Genomic DNA, 24,636 nt, shown 5'->3' with positions numbered 1-24,636 from the left:
CTTCATAATTACCTTTCAGATTATGGCTTGAACATAGACTTGAAATATGTGACTTGGATTCCCCTATAGGTCTGGAAAAAATCTTTAGAGTACTTCCACTCCTGCTGCTGACAGATGGTAGAGCAGAGAACAGCCACTATGAAGATAACAGTATTTCACCCACGGGTTTTTCTTACTATGCAGCAGCATAAGGTAGCTGTGAAATCAGGGGTGTTTCAGAACACTTCTTGCAGTACTGAGGTTTCTGGCTGGAGGTAGCCCAAACACACATTCAGTCTAGAAACTCTCAATCTCAGCACAGAGGTCATATAAAAGAAGAAGATACCTAGCCAGATGACAGGCAGGTTTATGTGGGTCACGGCTGTTTCTGCTGTGTGCCAGAGGCCAAACTTGCTGCTTTTCACCCTGAAATGGGGAGCTACAAAGCTTTAAACCCCTTGGGGATTTTTCCCCCTCAGCTTGTCATGAGAGTGGCTGGGCGAGATACAAAAAAGAATTCCAGAGATGAAAGACTGAAAAAATTTGAAGCTTTAATATATTCCTACTCTCTGACCCCATTCCTCCTTTTCTGTGCATCAACTGTTTTAACAATCTGGCAAAAGCAAACCCTGAAACAAGAAAACCCTTTCCTAACCAGCGTCACAAAAACCCTTGTCATTAACTGAGAAACCTTATGATGTTTTAATGCCTTATCTCTTCTTCTCTTTTCTTTTTTTTTTTATTCCTTTTCATTCAATACCACTTAGTTACTAATTTTTAAAACAGCTGTTCTGAAAAGACCAGTTTGCATTTGAAAACAAACAAAAAATTAGGATCTGCTTATAGAATTGAGCTTAATATGGTAGTGGCTGTTAAACAAGATTGATGAAAAACAATAATAAAAATCAGTGAAATCACTCTTACATATAATCTCTTCACTATGAAATAAACCACTGCTACATCCACGCTAAGCATATGTAAACAAAACAGATGGGGGATTTCCCGCTGCTGGTTTCTTTCTCCTAAGGATGGTTATTTTCAGTTCATAAACTCTCAGCTGTCATTCCTGATTTATCTTCGCGGCAGATTCCTGTTGGGGTCACAGGGCTGGGAGCTGGGGCGATGTGGCACATCCCCCGCTTGCTGCGCTCTGCCGCCCCTGCCAGCCACAGTGTTCCTAGCTGGGGTTCGTGCTTCCCTTTTAACCCCTTTCTCATCCCTCCCTCTGTCAGTGCCTGACATTTTGTGCATCGTGGTTGTACTCCAGCACGGTGAGAGCCGTGTGGAGGAGAGGTTTGAGCGTAGTTTGTTGGTGAGCATCCTTCTCTAATTCGGTGACGGGAGAGAGGGCTACTAGAGATAACGAAACCCCGGCTGCCTTCAATCTGCTACCCAAACAATGGCTTTATTTAAACATATGAAGAGATCGCTGCGTGGAGATCCTTTAAAAAATGTTTTAGCCTTTCCCAGCCATAGAGAGAGCGACCACTTTATTTGCTGGAAAGGGCTCTTCCCGCCCCTTCCTACTCCTGCCCTGCCTCCGCCCCCCGCCTCCCTTCCCCATATATTATTACTCTATGCCACCACCGCTAAAACAGTCCCACGGCGCTCCGTGCCCGCGCTACGGCCGGCGGCAGCCAGTCCGTGCCCCGGGCATCCCGCGGCCGCGGGGCGGCTCCCCCGGCGCCGGCCCGGCCGTGCGGAGCTGTCTCCGCTCGGCGGGTGCTGAACCGCGCGGGGCGGCAGCGGCGGCCGGAGCCCTCCCGGCCTCGCCCCGGCGCCCGGAGCGGAGGGAGGCGGCGGAGGGGGCGCCGCGGGGGATGGGGGGAGCCGGCGGCGACCCCTCGCCTCCCGCCTGAGGAGCCCGCGCACAAAGCCGCGCCGCGGCCATGGAAGAGGAGCTCAAGTGCCCGGTGTGCGGCTCGCTGTTCCGGGAGCCCATCATCCTGCCCTGCTCGCACAATGTCTGCCTGCCCTGCGCCCGCACCATCGCCGTGCAGACCCCGGAGAGCGAGCAGCACCTGCCGCCCCTGCTCCACTCTCGGGGCCCCGCGCCGCCCGCCGCCGCGCCGGGAGCGGGACTGGGAGCGGGGCCGGGAGCGGCCGCGGGCTCCGCCGCCTGCCTGGACTCGGAGAGCGCGGCGGGCGGCGGCGGCGGGGACCACGCGGACAAGCTGAGCCTGCACAGCGAGACCGACAGCGGCTACGGCTCCTACACCCCCAGCCTCAAGTCCCCCAACGGCGTGCGGGTGCTGCCGCTGGTGCCCGCGCCCCCGGGGGCGGCGGCGGCTCCGCGGGGCGCCGGCCCCGCCAGCTCCTCCCTCACCTGCCCGCAGTGCCACCGGAGCGCGTCCCTGGACCAGCGCGGGCTGCGCGGCTTCCAGCGGAACCGGCTGCTGGAGGCCATCGTGCAGCGCTACCAGCAGGGCCGCGCCGCCGCCGCCGCCGCCGCCAAGTGCCAGCTGTGCGACCGCAGCCCGCCCGAGCCGGCCGCCGTGCTGTGCGAGCAGTGCGAGGTGCTGTACTGCGCCGCATGCCAGCTCCGCTGCCACCCGGCCCGCGGGCCCTTCGCCAAGCACCGCCTGGCCCCGCCGCCCGCACACCCGGGCGCCCCCGGCGGCGGCGGGGACGGCGGCGGCGGGAAGGGGGCGGGCGGCGGCCGCAAGCTGCCGACGTGCGCCGAGCACGACCTGGAGAACTACAGCATGTACTGCGTGAGCTGCCGCAGCCCCGTCTGCTACCAGTGCTTGGAGGAGGGCAAGCACAACAAGCACGACGTGAAGGCCCTGGGAGCCATGTGGAAGCAGCACAAGGTGAGTCCTGGCAGCCGGCCGGGAGCTGGGGTGATACCCAGAGCTGGGGTGATGCTCAGCGCTGTGGTTTGTTCATCCCAATGCCCCAAAAACGGGTTGCAGTTTGTGGGACATGAGGTCCTTCATGTCTGTCATCCTCTCAGACTTTTCTCCCTTCAGCTTGGTGCTCGTAGGTTTTTGGCCCTTCCTGACTTCCCGCTGACCCTGCAGCCTCTGCTCAGGGTTGGAAAACCCAGACTCCCTCTCGTGTTGGACTCACCTTGACCACTGAGGTTCTGCCAGGTCTCAGGCAGATAGCTGGAATTAGCAAGTCCATCTCACCAACTTGTTTGCCTTCCACAGGGTCCTTAGGCATCCTGTCCTCAGCCTTCCCATGCTCTCGTAGTGGCAGCAGCTACCTGTGAGGAGACAGGGTGGTTGTTCCTTCCTTTCACCACCTCCCTTTCATCCAGGACTCTGTGCAAGCTGCCACAACTCTTTGTCAACAAGGGAGAGTGGCCCACAGCCACCCAAGTGTTTTAGACAAGAAAGCATGGTACAGATGATCATTGACACTGGGTGTTTTTCTGGGCCTTAAAGAGGTCTCCTCCCACTCAGTTCCCAAAGAAGCCAGGAGTAATGGCTGGAGGGATTTTCATGATACAAAGATAAATAAGGAATTGTAGATGGGGACTAGGGACAAGTAAAGCTTTTTCTGATTCAGATATTGTCACTGTCTGATTCATGCTTCCCTGCAAGTGATGCTCCCTACCCCTCCCTGGATTCCTTTGTGGAGAGGTCAGAACCATTTGCTTGGCTACACAGGGGTTTAGTGAAGTCTGGGAGAGCTGGTGGGTCACTTGGTCGTGCTTTCCTTGCTAAAAATAAGGCTTTGCAACCATGTGAATAAAGAGCAAGATGTGGCCTTAGAAGTTGAAAAAATGTATGAAGTTAGTTCTGTCTTGCTGAGAATGATGGATCCTGGAAAAATGATTAGTTCATACATATGAACTTAGGGAGAGAACTTCAATACCTGACAGCTGAGGACAATCCTTTGGAGCTTCCTGCTGTATTGGGGTTAAAGGACTTCTCCCACAGCTGTGCAAAGAGCACAGAGCACTTGACCAGCTCTGCTGGCTGCTGGATTCCCTTCTTTTTACTCTCTACTTGCAGTTAGCAGTGGAGAAAGCACAGAGAGATCCTTTCAGACACTGCAGGAAAGGTCAAAATCAAGACTGGTGTCAGCACTATCTATCTTAGCTCAGCACAAGATAGGCTGAGGTATTTGGCAAGACAAAAAAACTACTCTCTATTTTAAGATCCAAAGAAGATGCCCCTTGGGGTGATCTGCTTTGTTGATCCATCCAAGAAGAAAGACAAACTTCTTCTGGAGGTGTTTCAGTTTGAATGTTCTGCCAGCAGCTCAGCCATCATTCCTCCCTAACATGATGAGTGCTTGTGCAGATAAGTTCTCTTGCAGATTAAACATTTGCAGCTGCTGTTCATATCCCAGTGTCAGAATCCACTTCTGAGCAGAATTGTGTTGATGAGCAGGGTCTGAGTTAACAGTTCAAGTGTGGCTGATGTTTTGGAGGGCATGAGAGACCAGCTTGTGATGTACTATGATCTACCTTGAGTTAAAACTGTTTGATGCCTTTTGGAACATGACAGTCCAGTGTAATCAAAGTTCAGAATCAATAATTTTGTCTCTTTCCTACTGTCAAATATTGAAAAAACCCTTTTGTCTGGTATTTTTACTGCATTTTTTTCTATGACTGAGGTATCACAGAACATTATTTTTCTTTTGATTTGCATATTCAATCAATGTCAAAATTCTTGTGAAAAGATAGCCTCAAAATTAAGTAATTTGGGGACTCTAAAATTATGCTCTTGTGAATATTATATTTCCCAGAAAAATGTGCTTAGCACAGAATAAATATAATGGAACTGAATAGCCAGGTAGCCTAAATCATCATCTCACATTCATTCAGATAAATTGTTTTGGAATTAGATACTTCTGCTTAGAAATAGTTTTCTGTTACAGCAATTTCTACAAGTTTATTACCTGCAGTTACTTTGGCCAAACCATAAATTACTTACATTGACTGGCATGCCAAGGGTAATTTAAGGCTTATGTGTTCTCTGCAGATGCTCCAGGCATAGCTGGTAGAGGCAGCTGAAAGGTTTGTTCTTAGACCAAGGAGCCTTCCTTGTGTTAGCCCTTTGTTTGGCTCCTCCTTTGTCTGGGCCTTATTACAGTGACCTAGTGGCAAATTACAGAGTGTAAAAGCTTGTCCAGGCAGTGCTGCAGGCCATGCAGAGAAATGTGCCCTTACTCTCAGCTGTACTGCTGGTACCAAAGCTGGACTGGACTGGTTGGCCCCTGTTAGTGGGGCAGGTTCCCCATTGCACTGCTGTGTGTAACTTCTTCTACAGACAAAGTAAAATTGGTGTAAAATGACAACAAGGCTTCAATGGCACAAATCTATGAAAATCCCCTGGTTTAGCTGGACTTGATTATATTCACTTGCCTAAAAAGTGCATCTGGACCAGTTCAAGGTTATTAAGAAAAACTCTTAGTCTTCTGTTGAAGTTTAATCCTTTCATGTCTTCTTAGCAAGTACAGTGGTACTGTAATCATATTTAGGTAGGACTTCAGACCTATGAATGTGAGGAATGATGGGGGACACATTTCAGCTCTGCCCATTCTAAAGGGTTAACTATACATACGTACCAAAATGCTGAAAACACCCACAGCTGGAACTGTCTGTGAAGGGCAGGCAGGCAGGCAAGTGCAGGAGTCCTCATCCCTGCTTTTATTTCCTGACCTAAAGACTCGTGTTCCCAAAAATATGTGGGCTCTATGAGAATTCAACACCAGGACAAGCTTATCTAATCAATAGTCAACCTGCTGCTAAAGAGAGATGGAGGGAAGGCAAGCTAAATGAGCATGAACTGTTTGGTTGAAAAAGGACATGGCCATTATCTGGTTCATTTTCTGAAATCAGAGGTCTTCCCTGCCCATCTGGCGTCAATTACTTATCCTTGTGATCTCTGTGTTCCTGTAATTGGTGGAAATAGAAACTTGGTCTCCATCTCCAGCCCTCAGATTATTGGTTGCAAGACCAGGTATGAAAGTGAGAATAACACCAGGTGGAATACCCTTTGTCAGGAGTTATTAATTGTCCCAGTCAATGGAGCTTGTTACATCTCAGTTTGGCTTACAATAAATATTTCTGTGGTATGAAAGATTGCTCTGGGTGTACAGGGCATTTTTTTGTGGCTTGGTTGGTTTACTGCGGGCTTAGTCATGTAGCTCCACTTGATTTTAATGAGAAGTGCATGACTAAGTTCCTCTGATTTGCAAGGTATCTTTTACAAATGCTTGGAAAAACAAGGCTATTATCTCTCAGCGGACTTCACAAATGGAAATCCGGCCTTCTACTCGGCTTCATGCTGCAGTAAAGTTAATGCAACCACAGGTTTTAATGAACAGATCAATTTGCTTATGAGCCCTTTAGCCAGTGACATGGCTGAGTTTCTGTTGCAGCTCTCTGTGATGGGAGTGTGCCAGGAGTGACTGTGCTGATTGCCATTGGTATATATGCTGCTTACAATTCATCTGTGGTGGTTTTCTACAGCTGCTGTGATGCCCACATGCTGCCTTTGTCTCTTCTGATCTGGAGAAATGAACTTTGAGATGATTTGAGAGCTGGGGCAGATGTTGGGAAAGTGGAAGTTTCACTTTTGTTGGGACCAACCATTGGTTTTGATTTGAAAGAAAGGAACCCTTTCCTCCCTGGGACAATTTGGTCAGGACGGTCAATGACAGAGAATATAATGCTTCTGCCACCTATTTCTTTCTTGCTAACCCCCCAGCTGCTTTGTCATGTGCTGCTTTAACCTTGTTCTGTGTCATCTTGACAAATCAAAGGCTCAGATGTACCCTGTGAGTGGAACAGAAAGTGTGGTCAAAAACTTCAAACTTTGGCAAAAGTGACCAGCCTGTGTGGGGCTGACCTCAAGGCCTGATTGTCTGATGTCACAGAAAACAGAGATTTTTTCATGGACCTGGAGTTTGCTTCTGTTGCCTCCCGTAGTGTTAATATCAAACATCATCATTTCAGGTTTTTGTGCATTTACAAGGGTTTGTGTAAGAAAATAGCAGAGATTTAAATACTGAGAAATAGGCACAGCAATGTGTCTTCCCCTTACATTTGTAATGAATGAATTTTGTAAAGCATATTCTCATTTAGATTTTAGCACTAATGTGCTTTCAAGGGGCCGCTTTCCAGCCTCTTGTTGCCCTGTCATACATCATCCAGGGTTGCTCCATCCCTGGTGCAGAACCTCTCAATGGCATCAGCTAGTTCTTTGAGTACACTTAGTTAATCCTCTTGGGACTCCTGGACTTAGGGATCCATCTGGAGTAGAAAATCCTGCACAAATTTGGGGTTGACTGGGAGTTAATCACTCTCACAGTCATGGTCCTCCAGCTCAGGACACTGGGACCCTAAAATGCATCACTGGGTCTGCCAGGGGCAAAACCACTCTTTCCTTCCTGTCCTTGAAGTTCATTGACAAGCCTCTGGCTCAGCTTAGAGATCTCAGGTGTTGGCTGAGGAAAGGGAAGGTCAGGCCAAGAGTGTGGACTTAAAAAAGACATATTCTATGTGCCTTACCAGTCAAAATTAGAGGAAGGATTTCTTCCAACTTTTGCAGAAACATTCACCCATTTGTTGAGTTGGAACGTGGGAAACTGGAGCCCCAAGGGCCATTACTATGAAGTCTGAGAAGGGAGATTTGTCTTTAAAGTCCTAGTGTATCTCAGGTTTGGTAGGATCTACCACATTTACCAATAAAGATTTCAGACTTGGATGAAAAAGAAGTGTCATTTTGGAAAGCACTTGGGGATTTTTCAGCATGACAGATGCTACTGTGTAAGTGTAAGACTACTACCTCCTTATAAACGTGGGTAGCTGTTTTATAAAAAGGTGTTTGACTTACCAAGTTGCTGCAATAAAGTGGAACATGCAGACACAATACTTGACTGCCCCCACATGCATATTTCACCCTCATTAAATCTGATTACAGTAAAAATCTTAACTGTTCTTTTCTAGCAGAAACACTTTGTGGAATTAGGAATACATGTAAGCCTTTTTGCACATTATTAATAATCAAATCCAAGGATTACTAAGAAAAACATTTGCATTTTATCACTCACTTTTTCTTTTTTCTCCTCCTTTTTTCTCCCTTGCAGGCACAGCTGTCTCAGGCTTTAAATGGCGTTTCAGATAAAGCAAAGGAAGCTAAAGAATTTTTGGTTCAGCTGAAAAATTTATTGCAGCAGATCCAGGTAACTGTAAAATATAATCTGTTTTGATAATACAGTAATCAATAGAACTGAGTGAATAATTTATTTGATGACTTTGTTTCCTTTGCTATTCTCATCTTTCCTGGAATCATCTGACCTTTCTTGAATGGATTTGCTAGGTAAAATTGTTCATCAAATAATGCCTGCAAGCCCCTCTTAGCTTCTAGATTGTTTGCTGTTTGTTGCAAAAAGCTGATATTCAATACTGGACATCTGAGCTGTGTTGATTAGTGTTTGATTGAATCCATTAGTCATGCTTCTAGGCTCCTCCCTGACTGACTGCAATTGCTTGAATTTGGCATTTAGGATAAATTCTCATTTTAACACATTCAAAATGTGCTAGCTTTTCATCTTACATTTTGTTAAAATGCATTAATTTCTGCAAAAAATCCAGTCAGCCTGCCTATTAGAGTACTTGTAAGAATGTCCTACACATACTCAAAAATACAGGAATATTCTACTAAAAGGAAAAAAAGGAACTGCTGCTAAATCAATGTGTCGTTTATTGGAGCGTAAGTTATTTTCATGCCTGTAATTGTCTAGATTTAATAGTCAGAAAAAGAGCTCATAGTGAGTGCAGTAATTGAGGGCACAAACCCAAAATGAAACAAGCCTTAATTTCAATCAAATTTAGACTCATCAGTGCTGGAGGTCAGACGATCCTCAAGGTCCTTCTGGCCCTGCGGAGTGTACCTGGAAATGTGCCACTCCAGTTTGGGCTGTGCAGTGTCCAGGAGGGGACACTTGTGTCCTGCGCTTGTTAGTAAGGGAAAACCAAAGCAGAAATTCAAAAAGTTTATTATTTATTCATTAAAGTATTCCACCTAAAACCTTGGAGGATAAATTTGTACCACAAGAGATGCCCAAGCTCTTGGGTTGCCTCAGGGCAGCCTAACAAGGCACTCTCACAGTCTGCCACAGCCACGTGGGGAAGGGAGCACACCAAAATGAGGAACTGGTAAAATTAAAGGACATTTAACTGAAAGAAACCAGTGCCAAGCCACTGACTGGCACTTGTAATGTGCTGTATTTTGGCTATAGGGTGAGGTTTCTCTCAGCTGACTTACCCATTTAACAGTTATGTAGCTCACATAGTAGCCTACTCATTTAGACTTCTTTCACTGTCCAAGGAGAAAAGACAGGCACCTCTAGAGAGCATTTCTTCCTGTAGGTATGAACAGCTATTTTAGGATGGGATAACCCATCCAAAACAGTAGTCTATCACCAATCTTTCTTGAGTCATCTAGCTCCATTACAAATGTATTTTTCCCTCCTGAAACCTAGAAGTGGCCTATTATGACTATTTATGACTATGCTGTAAAATCCTTTAATGTGTTTCAATAAAATCACTGCCAAATTGCTCTGCATAAGGGAGCTGCTACAGTTGGATCAAAAGACCAAGCCATTTATTTGATGCTGCTTATTGCTTAAAATGCTAGAGGAGAGCTCAGAAGAGGAAATTTTATCCAGCAGTACTCTCTAACTTTTAGCCAAGTCTGGTCACAAATCTGAATCCGACCCTCACACGTTGAGGCAATCTTCATCCTGAGTCTGAGTGAAACATCAAGTTTCAGCAAACCAAAACAGCAGGACTAATCAGCTGCATATTGTATTTCTAAGTAAAACAAGACTGGGGCATGGCTCCAAGATGATCACTCACACACTTTAACCCTTAAGGAGCTCCTGGAATGGTTTTCTCTCATGACAAATTGCACTCCTTTCATGCAATGTTCGAGCCACCTTTGATGATAGCACATACCAGGCAATGCTCCTGGTAGTCAGGTTTGGTACAGCCACACTCTTAGAGGGGAAAGGGTTTAGATGTGTCATGAGCCAGTCTGTGCCTTTTGACATTTGGACAAAAACTAGTTCTTGTACTGTTACTTTGTGGGGGAACAGATGTAGCCTTTGTGCATAGGTTTGTAGCCAGACACATATCTCAGAGCCGGTTATTTACAGTAGAAATCTTATGACGGCTGCCACACTTGCATATGGACATTTACCCCTCAGCAAAAATGTATTTTAGCAATACTTTTACACAAAGGATCAAGCAATATGTAGATTTTATTATCCTGTCTCAATGCGCTGCAGACCGGGCAGCCACCCACATTCTTTATCTCCTCTCTGAGTTTGCCAGAGCTACCAGGAATCGTGCTTTCATCTTACCTGGGGCAGTTTGCAAATTCATAACCTATTTTTCTTTTCCCTGCTTTGCAGTTCTGTTGTTTCCCCCTCTTTTTTCCTGCCTTTCTATTCTCTGAGATGACTTTTATATCTCTTGGTCTTTTCTTTTCAGATACTGCCTGTTCCTCATTGCTCCTGTTGCTTCCTTGCTTCTCCTTGTTGCTGTCATGATCTGATTTTCCCATTTTCCCATCTGCTGTAACAATTTCATACTTTCTCACTTGAAGGAGGCATATAGCCAAACACCCTGTTTGATGTGTGGGCAGAAAATGAGGAGAGAAAGAAACGATGCACTGCAGCCACCGACTGATTCAGGCTCTGTGCACAAAGCAGCACTTCAGGAGTAACGGGGTGGAAATGGGCTTAAGGGGGAGCTGGGAGTGACACCAGCCGAGGTGGGGGAGATGCAGACAGGAAGAGTCTAAGACAAACCTCCCATGAGCAGGAGCTGAGCCGTCTGGAGTCTCCCCAGCCCCGGATAAACCCCCGCCCACATCTCCCGGCAGGTTCAGGACTGCACTGGGGCTTCCCAGGGGACACTGACCCTGCATCCATCGGCTGGAGAATGGGATGCACGGGTCACAGTGAGGGAAGGGAGTACAGTGCTGAAAGTTCTGAATTCAAAATAAAGAAGACAAAGCAAATGAGTAGAAAATAAGAGAAAAGCTAAAGAGATAAGAGATCATAATGAGTTAGGGGAGTACAGTGTCTTAGCAAAGAGGCGCTTCTGCTTCAGTACATGCTTAAAATCTTCTCACATTTAATGATGTTTTTTTCTTTTTTAATTGGGGTATTTGGGTGGAAAGCTGATAGCACACCTAAACATCTCCTTGGAAGAGAAGCTTGAAAGTTTTCTCCTAGTCTGACGAGCAGAGGAGGTGAGGGAGAGTCTTCCTTTGAATGGGTACTAGAGAAGCAGTTCCAGGAATTTATGTAATGCTAAATTGTTCCCAGAGCCTACTAAAGGCTCAGTGTTGTATACCTCATGCTGGTTTCTGCCTAGCAAAGAATTTTACCATAATGTGAATAGAAAGTTGCCTCTTTTTTTAAAAGCTAATCAAGTGCATAGCTCCACTGCCAAGTGCTAGCTATTTTATAAAAAGTACTCGAAGCAATACACAAACCTTAGGGCTTTGTACCTCATTAATTTCCTTGTAATAAGCCAGTAGACCAGATTCTGGTCCATAATTCTGTTCTAATTGCTGTGGTACAGAGCCAGTGATTTCAAAGTTGCTACAGTGGGATAATTAAAACAGATTGGAGCAGAATCCTCTTATGTATGTATGCATTGTGTATGTTACATTTAGCATTTACATCATGTTGTAGTACATCTGTCGTCAGGAAAGTGCCAGTAAATCATGGTCTTGAATAAGACCATTTGTGGCATGGCATGTTATTGTTTCATTTTACAGCATGCAGCTAGTACTGGTACAGCTGTAATGAAATCAGAAAGGTAACAAAAATGCTGAGGGTCTTGAAAGGAAATCTTTTCTGAGCAGAAAAGCAGGTATGAGCAATAGCTTAAGCTGCAAACTGTGCAGTCTCTGATGTGTGTGACTCTGTCCTCGTTGTAGGAGAACGGGTTGGATTACGAAGCCTGTCTCGTGGCTCAGTGCGATGCCTTGGTCGACGCGTTAACGCGGCAAAAGGCAAAACTGCTCACAAAGGTCACCAAGGAGCGTGAGCACAAGCTGAAGGTGAGCACTCCTCTCATCAGCACAGCACAGCTGCTGAGAGATACCTGCTGTGGTTTGTCAAGTTCCCCTTGACAATGAAATCTCCTAGTGACCAAATTATAAAGTTCCTTTAGCAGGTTCCAGTTCAGCAGTTTAATAGAATTGTGCCTACACACGTTAAATGGTGGATATACTTCAGCAGTTTGCTGAATCAGGCCATCAATCTTTATTTGTCTTATGGTTTGGGGCTATCTTTTAGGGGTGCTTATCAGTGAAACCTGTGTGTGGTTTGGATTTTGGCACCTTCTGCCCAAGTAAACAGTTATGATTTCAATATCTCCTCAAATCTTTAAATTCAGGTAAGCCACTTCCAGAAATACATGGGCTACTCAAAACATGTTAAAGAAATACAGTAAAAGAAGATGGAAGAAGAAATCTAAAATGGTTGTATGAAGTGGCAGTTAAGACATATTTGAATAGACACATTTTTTAAAATGGTGATCTTAATGTGATTTGGAGGTACTATGGTGCCATTCACAATAAAAGTATCTAAGACAGAAGGAAAAAGTGAAATGGATTATCTAACATATCAGTTAACAAAATCCACCTGAGATCAGCATTCAGCTTGCTTAACAAGAACCAGCACTTAGGACATACTGCTGACAGCACAGCAAACCCTGCAGTTTATTGCAGTCACAAGTTGTCCTACAGAACACAGTTGTACTAGACCTAGTCCACAGCCATGTGGCAGCAGAATCAAGACCAAAATCTGGAAGAATGGAATGCAGCTATTTTATTTGTTAATTCCAGCAAATCTCTTCTTAAGCAGAGCAGGTTCAATAATAAATTGTGTAGAGAATGTTTAGGGTATAATCTGTGAGAAACCACTCCAGCAGTTTGCCTCTAAAGTGAAGGACTTTTTAAAAGCTCAGATGTTAGTGAACATGTGACTGGAAATGTGAACACTGCAAATGCAGAGACATGTTCTGTGCCCTCTCTGCCCCAAGCAAGCCTAATATTTGAGAAATTAATCTGCTCTGAAAATTGAGATTCCCTGTGCACAACATTTTGCCAAGCTAATTATCACTATTTACAATACAGAGCCAGTGAGTGAAGCTGATGGAGATACAGCAGTGGCCATATGGCAGCTAAATTAAGCATAGATTTAACACACTCTCCCATTCCTTGTCTCTTCTGAAATAATTTAATATGATTCACTGCAAGCTGAGGCAGTCATAGAACTGTACTGATGTTTGTTTTCCAGGTTGTTTGGGACCAGATAAATCACTGTACACTGAAGCTACGCCAGTCAACAGGGCTCATGGAATACTGCCTAGAAGTTATCAAAGAAAATGATCCCTCTGGGTTTTTACAGGTATTTTTCTTCCTAATGTTCTGGAGGGGAAAAAAGGAAAATAAATTAAAGCTAAGTCTAAAAATGTATGGCTTTGTTAATTAGCCCCTTCCACCTCCAAGGCAGGTTCACCTTAACTCCTGTAAGAACTGTCTAAAAACTCAGAGAGCCTGGTGACTGCATGAGTGTCCCAGCAAAGAGATGGCTTTAACAGCTGCACCCTGACTGAGGTGGGGAGTTAGTGGTCACACCACTGCCCTAACTCCTGATGTCTTTCCTCTTGACAGCCCTTCCTTCTGGGATGAGAAAAATATGCTATGCAATTGGTGATAGCTCTTTGCAGAGTATTATTTTATTCTCATCTCAGAAACCCAACACAGGGCCTCACAGAGCTCTCTGATTAATTTGGAGAGGTCAGTGACTCAGGAGAGTAGTACTTCTCCCCCTTGTGCTTCTCCCCTTTGCTTTCCTGTGTAAAAGAGTCCTTTCAGCACCTCCCCTGTAAGGATATCTAGTCTGAAGGGGCTGCCTGAAGCTTTGCTTTGCTGAGATTGTTGCATCAAGGCCTGTGGCAGCTCCAGGTACCTTTTCTTTGCAAAATATGGCCCAGCCAATAATTGCCTTAATTTGCAGGATACTGCTTCTTAGGTGCAAACAGTGAAAATGTCTGTTGATGAGACAAAACAATGTTTTTTTTCCCATAAATTATTTTGCTTAATTTATTCTTATATGTTTATTAATAACTTTATTTTGCCCTAGTGGTTTTGTTGCCTGATTTACTTCCTAAAAAGAAAGGTACATCAAACAAAATGACCTGCACACATGAATGCACGAGTGTCAGGGGTTTGTCAGAGCATCCCTAAAAAACAGGATGAGAATTAGCCAACCTAAACCTATTAACACTCCAGACTGATAGTTACTGTCATGTCTGGTCTCAAGCAAGAGAGGGAAATGTGTGGTGTAGATTAATCTCTAGGTTACACAGATTTTAACAGGCTGGACTCTACAGGACAAACAAAACCTTTGGGTCTTACCTACATGCTATCTAGATATATGCTTTACTTTCTTTTCAGCTTACTTTCCCTGTAACTTCTGTGGCTTCAGTTTTTGCAGGCCCCTTTATAAAAAAAAAAACACAAACCATTTTTGTTTTTACTTTTTCCTGGTTAATCTAATGATGCTTTCAGTACAGCCAGCAGACACTCAGGCACTGCATTACTTTGAGCAACTACTCCTGCAGCCAGGATACTGAGACATGGCCAAGGGATCCAGCATCCCAGTAAGTGACACCGAGGCTGCAGGAGGATGTGGGATGCTCCTCCACCTACTGCACAGACCGATAAGGAGCTGTGGATGCAAGGGCTCAGACAGGAGTGTCCTCAGTAAAAATAATGAGGAAAAGTATCCAAATTCCTACAACAGAAGAAAACTCTCTCTGTTATACCTAGAAAAAAATTTTACTCTCTGTGACTCACAGGAAGTTCACTGTCAGGGATTCCTGATACTCAAATGACAGCTTCACTGGACTTAAGGACAGCTGAGCTCATTGATTTCCACAGGGCCAGGATTTAACTTCCTGAAGCGTCTGTTGTGATCATTTCAGTTTGACTTTTGGTCTGATTGTCTGTGGGCTGAGCTAGAGCAAATCTTTAAAAATTAAGTTCAGTTTTGATGTAATGGTAGAAAATCCATCATATATGTGAAAATCTATCTGACAATTTATCACCCTCACTGTGAGTAATATACACCTTCCTTACCATTTGATTTTTTAATCCTTTAGCTTTCATCCACTGAATCATCTCTGCTGAATGGAGAGACTCAAACATTTAAGCCTCTCTTTGTGCAACTTCTTTTTAAACAGGAGAGCAAAAGTAGACCATGCAGATCAGAGAACAGAGTACAGAATTATATGTGGCATTCAGAGGCAGGACACACAACATAATCTTAACAGGCTTTATAAATGCAGTTTTTACTTTCCTAGCCTAATATGAGATTTATTTTGAAAAGACAAGATGAAAAGATGCAGCAAAAATCGACCTCACCCCAAAACGACCAGATCCCATCTCATCTGTTTTGCTGTCTTAATTCTGTTTCCTTTGTGCTGTATCTGACAGGCATTCTGTCATTTTTAATGTGTGCATCTGCCATTTCATTATAAACCTGACACTCTCTTTCAGATCTCAGATGCTTTAATCAAGCGTGTTCAGGTATCTCAGGAACAGTGGGTCAAAGGAGCCTTGGAGCCAAAAGTGTCTGCTGAGTTTGACTTGACTCTGGATAGTGAACCTTTACTGCAGTCAATTCACCAGCTGGATTTTATTCAGATGAAATGTAGGGGTGAGCTCTTATGATTTTCCTTTTCCTGTTTTTCATGCATGTGTTGAAACAGTGCTGGGAGGTGTAAGGACACCAAAGGAGGAACGACTTGTATTTACCAAATAGTTTTAAAAGGTGTTCAGGCAAATTTAGGTTACTGGGTGTTTCCTGGAAAGGTGTGCTCCCCTCACATGTATAATCTTTACGTGCATCTGGTATTTCTGTCTGAGCTGAACAAGCTCAGATAGAAATACCAGATGGACTTAAAGATTGTAAAGATAACTTTGCTTCAGAGTAGGGCTTTGAAGATTTATAAGACATGAGCTGCATGAGACTTCATGCCATTTTGTAGCATTCCTAGGGTTGACATGGTTAATTCAAGATACCAGTTACCCCTATCTTGTCAGAAACAGCTGAAGTAGAAAATAAATATACACTCACACACACTTGAATAGGGAACACCCCCCTACCCCCAGCCTTTGACCTTTGACTTGTATCTGGATTGCGCTGTAAAAATTGCCCATTTTAATAAAAAAATCACAAAGAAGAGATTCACAGTGGGAAAGCACCTCCATGGCTGTACCACACAAGGGGATAGTAGCTCCATGGCTATACCATTCCATGGTTCCAGGTATCTGGATAATTCTGATGAACAAGCTAGAGGGAACTGAGGTTAAAAAATGTATCTAAAAGAAGAAGCTGATGAACAGGACATGTCACTGACATAAAAAAAAAAAGAAAATTAACATAATGAGCTTGTAATGGGCTTAGTTTATATGAAGCAGGCTGAGAACTGCATCAGAATTAGACCATAGATCCATAGAACACTTGGGTTTGAAAGCCATTGTGGTCCCTGAGAATGATGTCATTAGCTTCTCTCAGTGGTGATTCAAGCCCTAATTATACATGTGGGTGACAGGATAGAGGCTGCCAGAAGTCAGTGGATGAGTTAAGGATATCGTGTAGTGATGTCAGATGTGCTTTTTTTTGCTGTTTTGAGCAAGCATAAAGAACTTTGTTCCTCTTATGTGTTCTCTCTGGGCCTAATTCTGCATCTAAGACACCCAAGATGAAGTAATTAGGGTGGATAATTTGGCAGATATGTGGAGAAGCAATGTACAAACAGTTAAAGGCCAGAGTCTGCTCACCAAGAATGCTTTGCATCTTGGCATAAACAGGCTGTGTGAAAGTTATTCAATAAACATCTGTGAACTGCTCCTTTGAAATGTTGTCAGACAGGCAAGTGGAGTCAAGAGAGCAGGAATATCACTGATGAAACTCTTCTGAATGCTGTCTGCACTTGTCTTTTTAAAATCAGTTTATATTTAATGCTAGCCATATTTATTGCAAAATATATTTAATACTAATCTCCCACCACTCTCCTTTACAAACATAGGAAGGATTTAGTTAAACTAGTCACCTAGATTGCTAATTAACCACAGGTTACCTGAGGTGAGAGCAGCTTTGGTATTTGGCTTGTGGACATTTACCTGGCTTTAAGCTTGAAGACTTACAAAACTTTAATTGAGCCAGCTTCACTTGTGCTTTTTGAATTAAAGTGTTTTCTGCTACGCTCTCATTTATCATAAGATGGCAGGGAAGCTCTGGTACTGAGTTAGACACAATCCGAGGGGCAGAGAAGAAGACAGGACTTTTGCAGCCCAAACCTGTGCAGAGCTTCCAAACACCCTTGGACTTTGCTCCCCAGAGACAGGCTAGCCCTCAGGAAGTGCTTTTTCTTGAGCTGTCTGAGTCCTGACCAGGTATTATCTATTGCACGTCCCATCAGGTTGGTCAGAACAACCAGAGTGACCATGCACACACCATGCAAAGAATAGTGGAAAGGTGTTAACCTGGCCAGCATTCCTTAAGGTGCATAAGGAATGGTGTTCCTCACCTTCAGACCTCTGTGTGCCCAAGCAGAACAAGCCTCTGACCAGTTCCAAGCTAGCATTCATAGGGATTGGGGATTGTTTAGTATATAGACATGTATTTGTCTTTCTTCATTTATGACAGCAAGTCTATTTCCATTTGAACTTCTCAGTCTGACACTTTGGCCTTTTTTTTCTGAAATTTTACTTCTATGACCTCAACCAACTCTGCATTATTTTAGAATCATAAAATAATCTGGATTGGAAGGGAACCTCAAGGATCATCTAGTCTCAACCCCCTGTCATGGGAAGGGTCACTTTTCACTAGATCAGGTTTCTCAGAGACCCATCCTGCCTGGCCCTGAACACTTAAAGGAAAGGGACATCCATGGCTTTCCTGAGCACCCTTTTCCAGTGCCTCACAACCCTCACAGTAAAGACTTTCCTAATATCTAATCTAACCCTCTCTCTTTCAGTTTGAAGCCATCCTCCCTTGTCCCATTACTACATGCTCTTGTAAAAACTCCCTCTCCAGCTCTCTAGTAGGCCTCCTTTAGGTACTGGAAGGCCACAATATGGTCTCTCTGGAGTCTTCTTCACTCAGCTCTCTCAGCCTGTCTTCATTGGAGATGTGCTCCAGCCCTCTGATCATCTTCCAGACCTACTCCAACAGTTCCATGTCCTTCCTGTGTTGGGGGCCCTGGAGATGGACACAGTACATGGAGCCATTGACCATGACTCTTTCAGTGCAGCCATCAAGCCAATTCCTTATCAGCTGAGAGGTCCATCCATTAAAATTCTTGTCTCTCCATCTTAGAGACAGGGATGTTATATGGGTAATGCTTTGCACAAGTCCAGGTAGGTGAACACCAGATCATCTTCCCTCATCTGCCACTGCTGTTATTCTGTCATAGAAGGCCACCAAATTTTCTAGGCATGATTTGGCCTTCTTCAGATGCGCTATTTGTGTTTTCTCATGCAGAATGGTCTTGCATCTAGAAATGCAGCTATCACAGAGTAATCACTCAGCATTTCAGGAGCAAGCACCCAAACTGATTGGGAACATCCCTTTGCTGACTGTAAGGAGAAGCTGCAGTTGCATGGTGATGTTTTGCTATTTATCACCATGAACACTGGGACAGATTGCCCAGAGAGGTTGTGGCATCTCCCTCACTGGAGATATTCAAGAACTGTAGGGACACAGTCCTGTGCCATGTGCTCTAGGATGTCCCTGCTTGAGCAAGGAGTTTGGACCAGATGAGCCCCTGTGGTCGCTTTCAAGCTGACCTGTTCTGTGATTCTGTGACTTCCATATTTCTGAGCATCCACTTTCACAAAGAAAAAATGTCCTCCTCTTTCATCTGCTCCTCTTTCTTCAATCCTACCTACGCCAGCACACCAACAACTCATCTGTCTTTGCCAAATGTTGGTGTTGAGGTGAGTGTTATTAAGCCATTTCAATGATCTGTAAAGGATGTTTTGGGGAGATCTAGGAGAACAGGGCAAGCATGGCTTTTCCAACTGTAAGTTGTTTTTTTTCCAAAAGTTTTGCAATGTAATATCTGTATTATTTTTATCAGTGCCTAGTACATGACTGAATTTCTATTTTTTTTTTCAAACTCTGGCCTCATTCAACCTCATTGAACTTGCATGGGTCATTTAGAGTGAAAGCATGCTTGAAAGTAAACATTGATTCACTGTGTTAGACAAAGAATGAAAATGAGAACAAATCACATTGCATTTGCTTTGATGACGTTCATTTACATTACTGATGCATTCTCTATAGGCACAGATCAAAAGCTCATCTAAAAAATAAAGATCATGGGGTTCTTTTTCTTTTTTACAGAAAGAAGAAGCAATCTGAGAACAAATTAAATGTGCAGAGATGTGATAGGTGCAGAAGTAATGCTTAGGCAGTCATGTTGATCAGAGGGTCTCACTGAGTCCCACACTCCCTGGGCCAGCTGACCTCAGAGACACTCACACAGCTCTACTGGCTGCTGGCATTTTGAGCTTTCCCAGATAATTTTCTCTGTCCATGTTTTCTTCTCTCTGAGGCTTTCACAGAATGCCTTGTCACAAAATTCCTGTCCTCTGATGCCTGGCTTAATGTGTAGTTCACATATTCTCAGTTAGAGCTATTGGCACAGGCAAATGCACGTTCCGGGTCTGCTTTGTTCACACAGCTGTAACTGGTGGGCAGCCTTCATTGGTTGAAAAACAGGACTAGATAGATACAAAATCAGAAAATATGTAGCTACTCTACTTTTCTGTACCACCTCTGAACATTTATTCATATACTCCTTCTCCTTATCCTGACTGACTCCTTCCCTCTTCCGCAAACCATGAGGATTCCCCAGACATGTCTGCTACAAATCTTCTCTGCTTCTGCAGGTATGAACTGTACTGCCCTGATAATTAAAGGACAGCTGTTTCATCTTAAGCTTTACCTCTGGTTCTTTCTGCTCTGTGTCATGGACTCAGCTCCTTGTGGTCTCTCCTTCTCTCCTAACACTGTAAGGCACTTGCTACAGCAGTGACTCAAGCTATTCCAGAGCTGTACTGCAGTTTTGGAGGAAGTCAAAGTTTTCCTGTTTCTGGGGGGTCCCATTCTTTCAGTGCACTTAGTCCTTTAAAAACTAGTCTGGGAAGGTGGGTGACATCATTGCTTGTCAAGAGGACAAAAGACAACATCTTAGAGCAGCCCTGCTGTACCCTGTGAGGGGACTACCCTGATCAGCCATGAGATGCATTGAGCAATATGTTTTGAGAACTGCTCAGCTGACAAGAGACATTAGTCAGTGTCACATTTCTTATCAAAGAGTGACCTGCATGAAGCTCTTTTAAAATAGCAGGACATCATTCAGACTCATTAATAAGTCCCGCTGTGCCAATGCAGTATCATTTCTCCCTTTATATTTTTAATATTTTCCTTCCAAAAAATCTCTTGAGAACTTTAAATTGGTCAAGAAGTGGGACAGAACTGCAATTTAGCATCTGAGTCTTTTTTTTTTTCCTGGCACTTAGCCTATATTTTTTCTTTCCTTAGTCCTATTCCACTGCTTGTTGATGTGAAGTACATACCAGTATCCCGATTATTCAATCACTTTGCACTTTCTATGATTTTTAGAGGTGTTCATCTTTTCTCCTCCCATAGGGAATTTGAGATCAAGGCAAATCTCTGCCCATCCACATCCAGTGGAGAAAGCAGGTCAGGCACAGAGAGCATCATGCAGCAAAGATGCTTGGCAGGAGCTTCTTGCCTCTCCTTCAGGAGAGTTGTGCAGTTCAGGCTGGATCAAAGAGAGCAGGAGGCTGATATGGATTGCCCACAAAGCCCTGAATATCCAGCAACACATTAAAGAAGCCAAGGCACTTCCCCATAATATGTGAGACTCTCACACATTGGGCCAAAATTCACCCTTCCCCCTGGGAAGTGGGAACAACAGCACTCTACTGGATGAAAACATATTTTATTCCTAGACAGCATTCCTGTTTACATAGTTAAAGAGGAATTGTAAAACACATACCCTTCTCCAAAAATTCTGCTCTTTTTTTGGCATTGTGCATTACATGAACAGTTCCTGAAAGCCTCCTATCAGTGTTCCTAGGAGTTTTTCAGAGGTTGGAAAGGTTAGTGCACTGTCTGTTTTGCATCTTAGAAACTTCAGGAATTGGGTTTTCATCCAGTCTTGCCAGGAGGAGTCTCAGAAATGGGGAGGACCAGAAAAATGCCTCCTGAGAGGGCTAACCAGCTAGCAAAAGCAGCAGGAGCATGGATGGCTGATAGAGCCCTGTCTTCTCCCAGGCTCATCAGTCACCAGGAATATATTGGTTAACAAACACAGACAAAACTATAAACATAAAATGGTTCACTTAAGAAATCCCATTACCTCTGAATTCCTCATTTTCAGGTTTTTGACTCTTGTCACATTTCTGTGACTTCTCCAGACACAGTGTCTCCTAGAGGAAACTCTGAACTTTCCATGTGAGAAAACAAGCAGGTTTTTCTTTATGACACCCTCTGAATCATCCTTAAATATCAAGGAATAGGAACAAGGCTTCCTTTTCACAGAAAAACCTTCAAGAGCTAATTTATAAAGCTCTTTTGTTTCATTCTTCTGGGCTACCAACCATCTGCGTTCACTGTGGTGATGGATAATGCCAGCGGAAAGCCAGGGTAGCTTCTGTGCTGTTTATCACAAGTGTGATGTTGACTTTCGAGTCACTTCCAAAGTGGGGGTGAAGCCTCAGCCCTGTCACACAGTAGCATCCATTTTCCCACAGTCTGCTTGGTACACAGAACATGAACAGTCCTCTTTTATCCAGAAACATAAAATAGGACGAAAGGAACAGCTCAAGGGCTTAGCTCTCACGCAGACAGAAGGAGGAAAATAAACTAGAGGGTCAAAGTAGATAAAAGAAGAGCAAACCAATATTATTAGGGCAATGAATTCTCAGAGCACTCAGTTTCTTCTAAGACATGATTGAGCTCAGCAGAAATGATATTGAGATATTGGATGGTAAAATTTAGCCTTGGGCAGAAGACCAGGCAGGCTTTGTGCATCACTTGCATCCTAACTTAACCTGTATGTTTTCAAAAGTGCATGAGATGCATGCCAGCTCTATCCAGAAGACTAAATTTTCATTTTAGAATTGCCAGCAAAGAGTGAACAGTGAGAGTTTAGTTTTGTTTAGGAGAGGTTGGATAGAGGTCTCTTTCCCACAGAGACACAGCTGAATATTTTACTCTGTTTCTTTTTATTTTTAAGATGCTGGTCTGGCAAACAGTCTCTTGGTGTTTATTCTGAGCAAGTCACTGAAAAGGCATGTTGGTAGAAAAATTTGCATTTGTAATTTCCATGAGGAGTCTCCTGTGATGCAGAAGTTCGTTTTGCTACCTGAACCATGGGATTTAGATAAAGTTTGCAAACAGAAAAATTTGCTTCAACAGTTTATTTTAAGTATGGTTGCCATAAAGATAACACATCCAAGGTGTTTTTGATGAAAAACTAGGGGGAGAGGGAGGGGTGGTAAATTAGATTTTTAAACCCCCCCCAACTGTAGTGAAGAATTGTTTTCCTGCTGTTGGTGGAGTTCAGGCTGTCTCTCAGCTGTGCTGGGAGGAGTGGCTGCTCTGCTTGCTACCAACCCAATTCTTTGTTAATGCACTGGGTTCTCTGGCAGCACTGCCTGTGCCACTCTATGGCCTGAGACACCCCCTGCCCTTCCTTTTGGGGACAGTGGGTGCTCTGGTGTGAAAAAGAATTCTTCCAGACAGTGACTCCTGGGAAGGAAGCCACTCATGGATTCCCTAGACTCTACTTCTTATGTGACATGACAATCAAGTCCAGATATGTTTCTGTCTACATATTTCAGTGAAATGATTTGTCTAACTGGGTAACAAGATTTTGTTATGTAATTTTACTGCCTTTTGTTTCAAGAAAGAGAATGGACTCTCTTCCTAACAAACACTGGCTCCCCTGCAAGGGGAAGGAGGTGAGCAGTTGCCCTAGTGCTCACAGCACAGACTAATGGGGTAGGGCAGACTTACACTAACCTGTACCCAGTTCCTGTTTCAGTGCCACCTGTCCCATTACTGCAGCTGGAGAAGTGCTGCACCAGGAACAACAGTGTGACATTGGCCTGGAGGATGCCACCTTTGAGCCACAACCCAGTGGAGGGCTATATCTTGGAACTTGATGATGGAGATGGTGGCCAATTCCGAGTGAGAATTTCATTCAGCATTTATTTGTGTTTCTTTGTATGTGAGTTTCCTCCAGATATGGATTTGTTTCTGTCTGAGGGTGGGGAGAGGGGTAGGGAAGATTGGGTTGTCAAAACATCCCTAATTCCATTGTGCTGGTGGAGAAAGCAGTGCAGATGCTGCTTAAGGACCACTGGCCTAGGTAGGAAGTTTGTCTGAGGTTATTCTCAGGGCTCTTGGAAAGAGGGCCTTGAGGTATGCCCAGTGCATTCTGGAGTAGAAAATCCCATATGAGCTTGCTGAGTATGAGAAGCTGGAAGTGTTTCATTGCACAAACCAGAAATTTCTTTGAAGCCCCTACTCTCACCTGTCCGTTGCACCCTGTTTCAACAGCTGACATTCTTGGTCCAGAAATGCAACTCCATCTTTCCTGATTTTCTGAGTAAAAATATGATCCTGCATAAAAATACAGGGTTTCTAAACCTCTCCCTTGGGAATGGATGGGACCAGACTGGTGGAAGCTTTTTCCACTATCGTGCTGTGATGGAATTGATAAATATGGAAAGGCTTCCCAAGTGCTGACTTCCAGATCCTCTGGTTGATGCCACAATGTGATGCTCCTGGTTGCAGGTGCAGGGTGCTTATGGGCTCCCATACTTTTTCAACACATCCTGATGAACAAACTAGAGAAACAATTCAATCAGCTTTCTTCCAGCCATGTCCTCCTAGAAGCTGTGGCCCTTCTGCCTCAGGCAGGCTTCAGGCTCCTGTTGCTCAGGACCAGGCTGGCCCAGTGCTTTCCCTAGGGGCTGGTGCCTCAAAAGCATCTGGACATCATTGTGGAGCACAGCTGCTCTCTTCACAAACAGGGAATTTTGCCAAAAACTTGTGATGGCATTTCTTCGGGAGCTGCAAACTGGCTTCTCCCAGGAAACCTAAAGATTTCTCAAGCTGAAAATGTCCTGGCATGGATCCACCTAAGGAACTGCCAAACCTCTACACCCATAGCCAGCAAAGGTGCCTCGTTTGGACACTCCTCATTAGAAGAGGCAGTAATATTGGCAGGGCATTTTGAAGAGGGCATTGTGGTTTTTGGAAGGTCTCCTCAGTTCCTTTGTCCAAGTAACATTTCACAGGGATTTGAAGAGCCTGGCTTCCACTACTGAAAGTGTGAAAAGGTATTTTTGTGAATGGCTGCTGAGAGCTGCCAATATAGCCAATGTTAGTAGGTAAGAGTGTTATCAGTGTGTGATGAATGAAGAGTTAGAAGAAGGAGGTGTTAGAATTCCAGTATCTTTTATCCACTTTATCCAGGATAAACCTTTTAAAGTGGTATTCATGTATTGTGAATGACAAGATTTCAGGCTGGTATGTATCCAAGCT

At 44.2% G+C, this 24,636-nt stretch overlaps 1 protein-coding gene across 4 annotated transcripts in view; it reads left to right on the top strand.

Annotated features, from left to right (window-relative positions):
- Nucleotides 1-1,558: 1,558 nt before the first annotated feature.
- The window catches only part of TRIM67 (tripartite motif containing 67), a 40,886-nt gene continuing 17,808 nt past the window's right edge, over nucleotides 1,559-24,636 (top strand). Inside the window, exons 1-6 of one of the 4 annotated variants that reach the window (XM_071431416.1) lie at nucleotides 1,559-2,792; nucleotides 8,032-8,127; nucleotides 11,904-12,026; nucleotides 13,270-13,380; nucleotides 15,537-15,696; nucleotides 23,117-23,274. In XM_071431416.1, the coding sequence (XP_071287517.1) occupies nucleotides 1,869-2,792; nucleotides 8,032-8,127; nucleotides 11,904-12,026; nucleotides 13,270-13,380; nucleotides 15,537-15,696; nucleotides 23,117-23,274 (1,572 nt within the window). In that variant the 5' untranslated portion in view covers nucleotides 1,559-1,868. The remainder of the gene's footprint in view (nucleotides 2,793-8,031; nucleotides 8,128-11,903; nucleotides 12,027-13,269; nucleotides 13,381-15,536; nucleotides 15,697-23,116; nucleotides 23,275-24,636) is intronic. The other 3 variants (XM_071431409.1, XM_071431394.1, XM_071431403.1) reach the window with 3 other exon arrangements.

This window comes from Agelaius tricolor, unplaced genomic scaffold (genome assembly GCF_023055355.1).
Source record: "Agelaius tricolor isolate 1412-34295 unplaced genomic scaffold, bAgeTri1.0.p SCAF_1, whole genome shotgun sequence".
Lineage (NCBI taxonomy): Eukaryota > Metazoa > Chordata > Aves > Passeriformes > Icteridae > Agelaius > Agelaius tricolor.
This window is presented reverse-complemented; position numbering and strand designations above follow the sequence as displayed.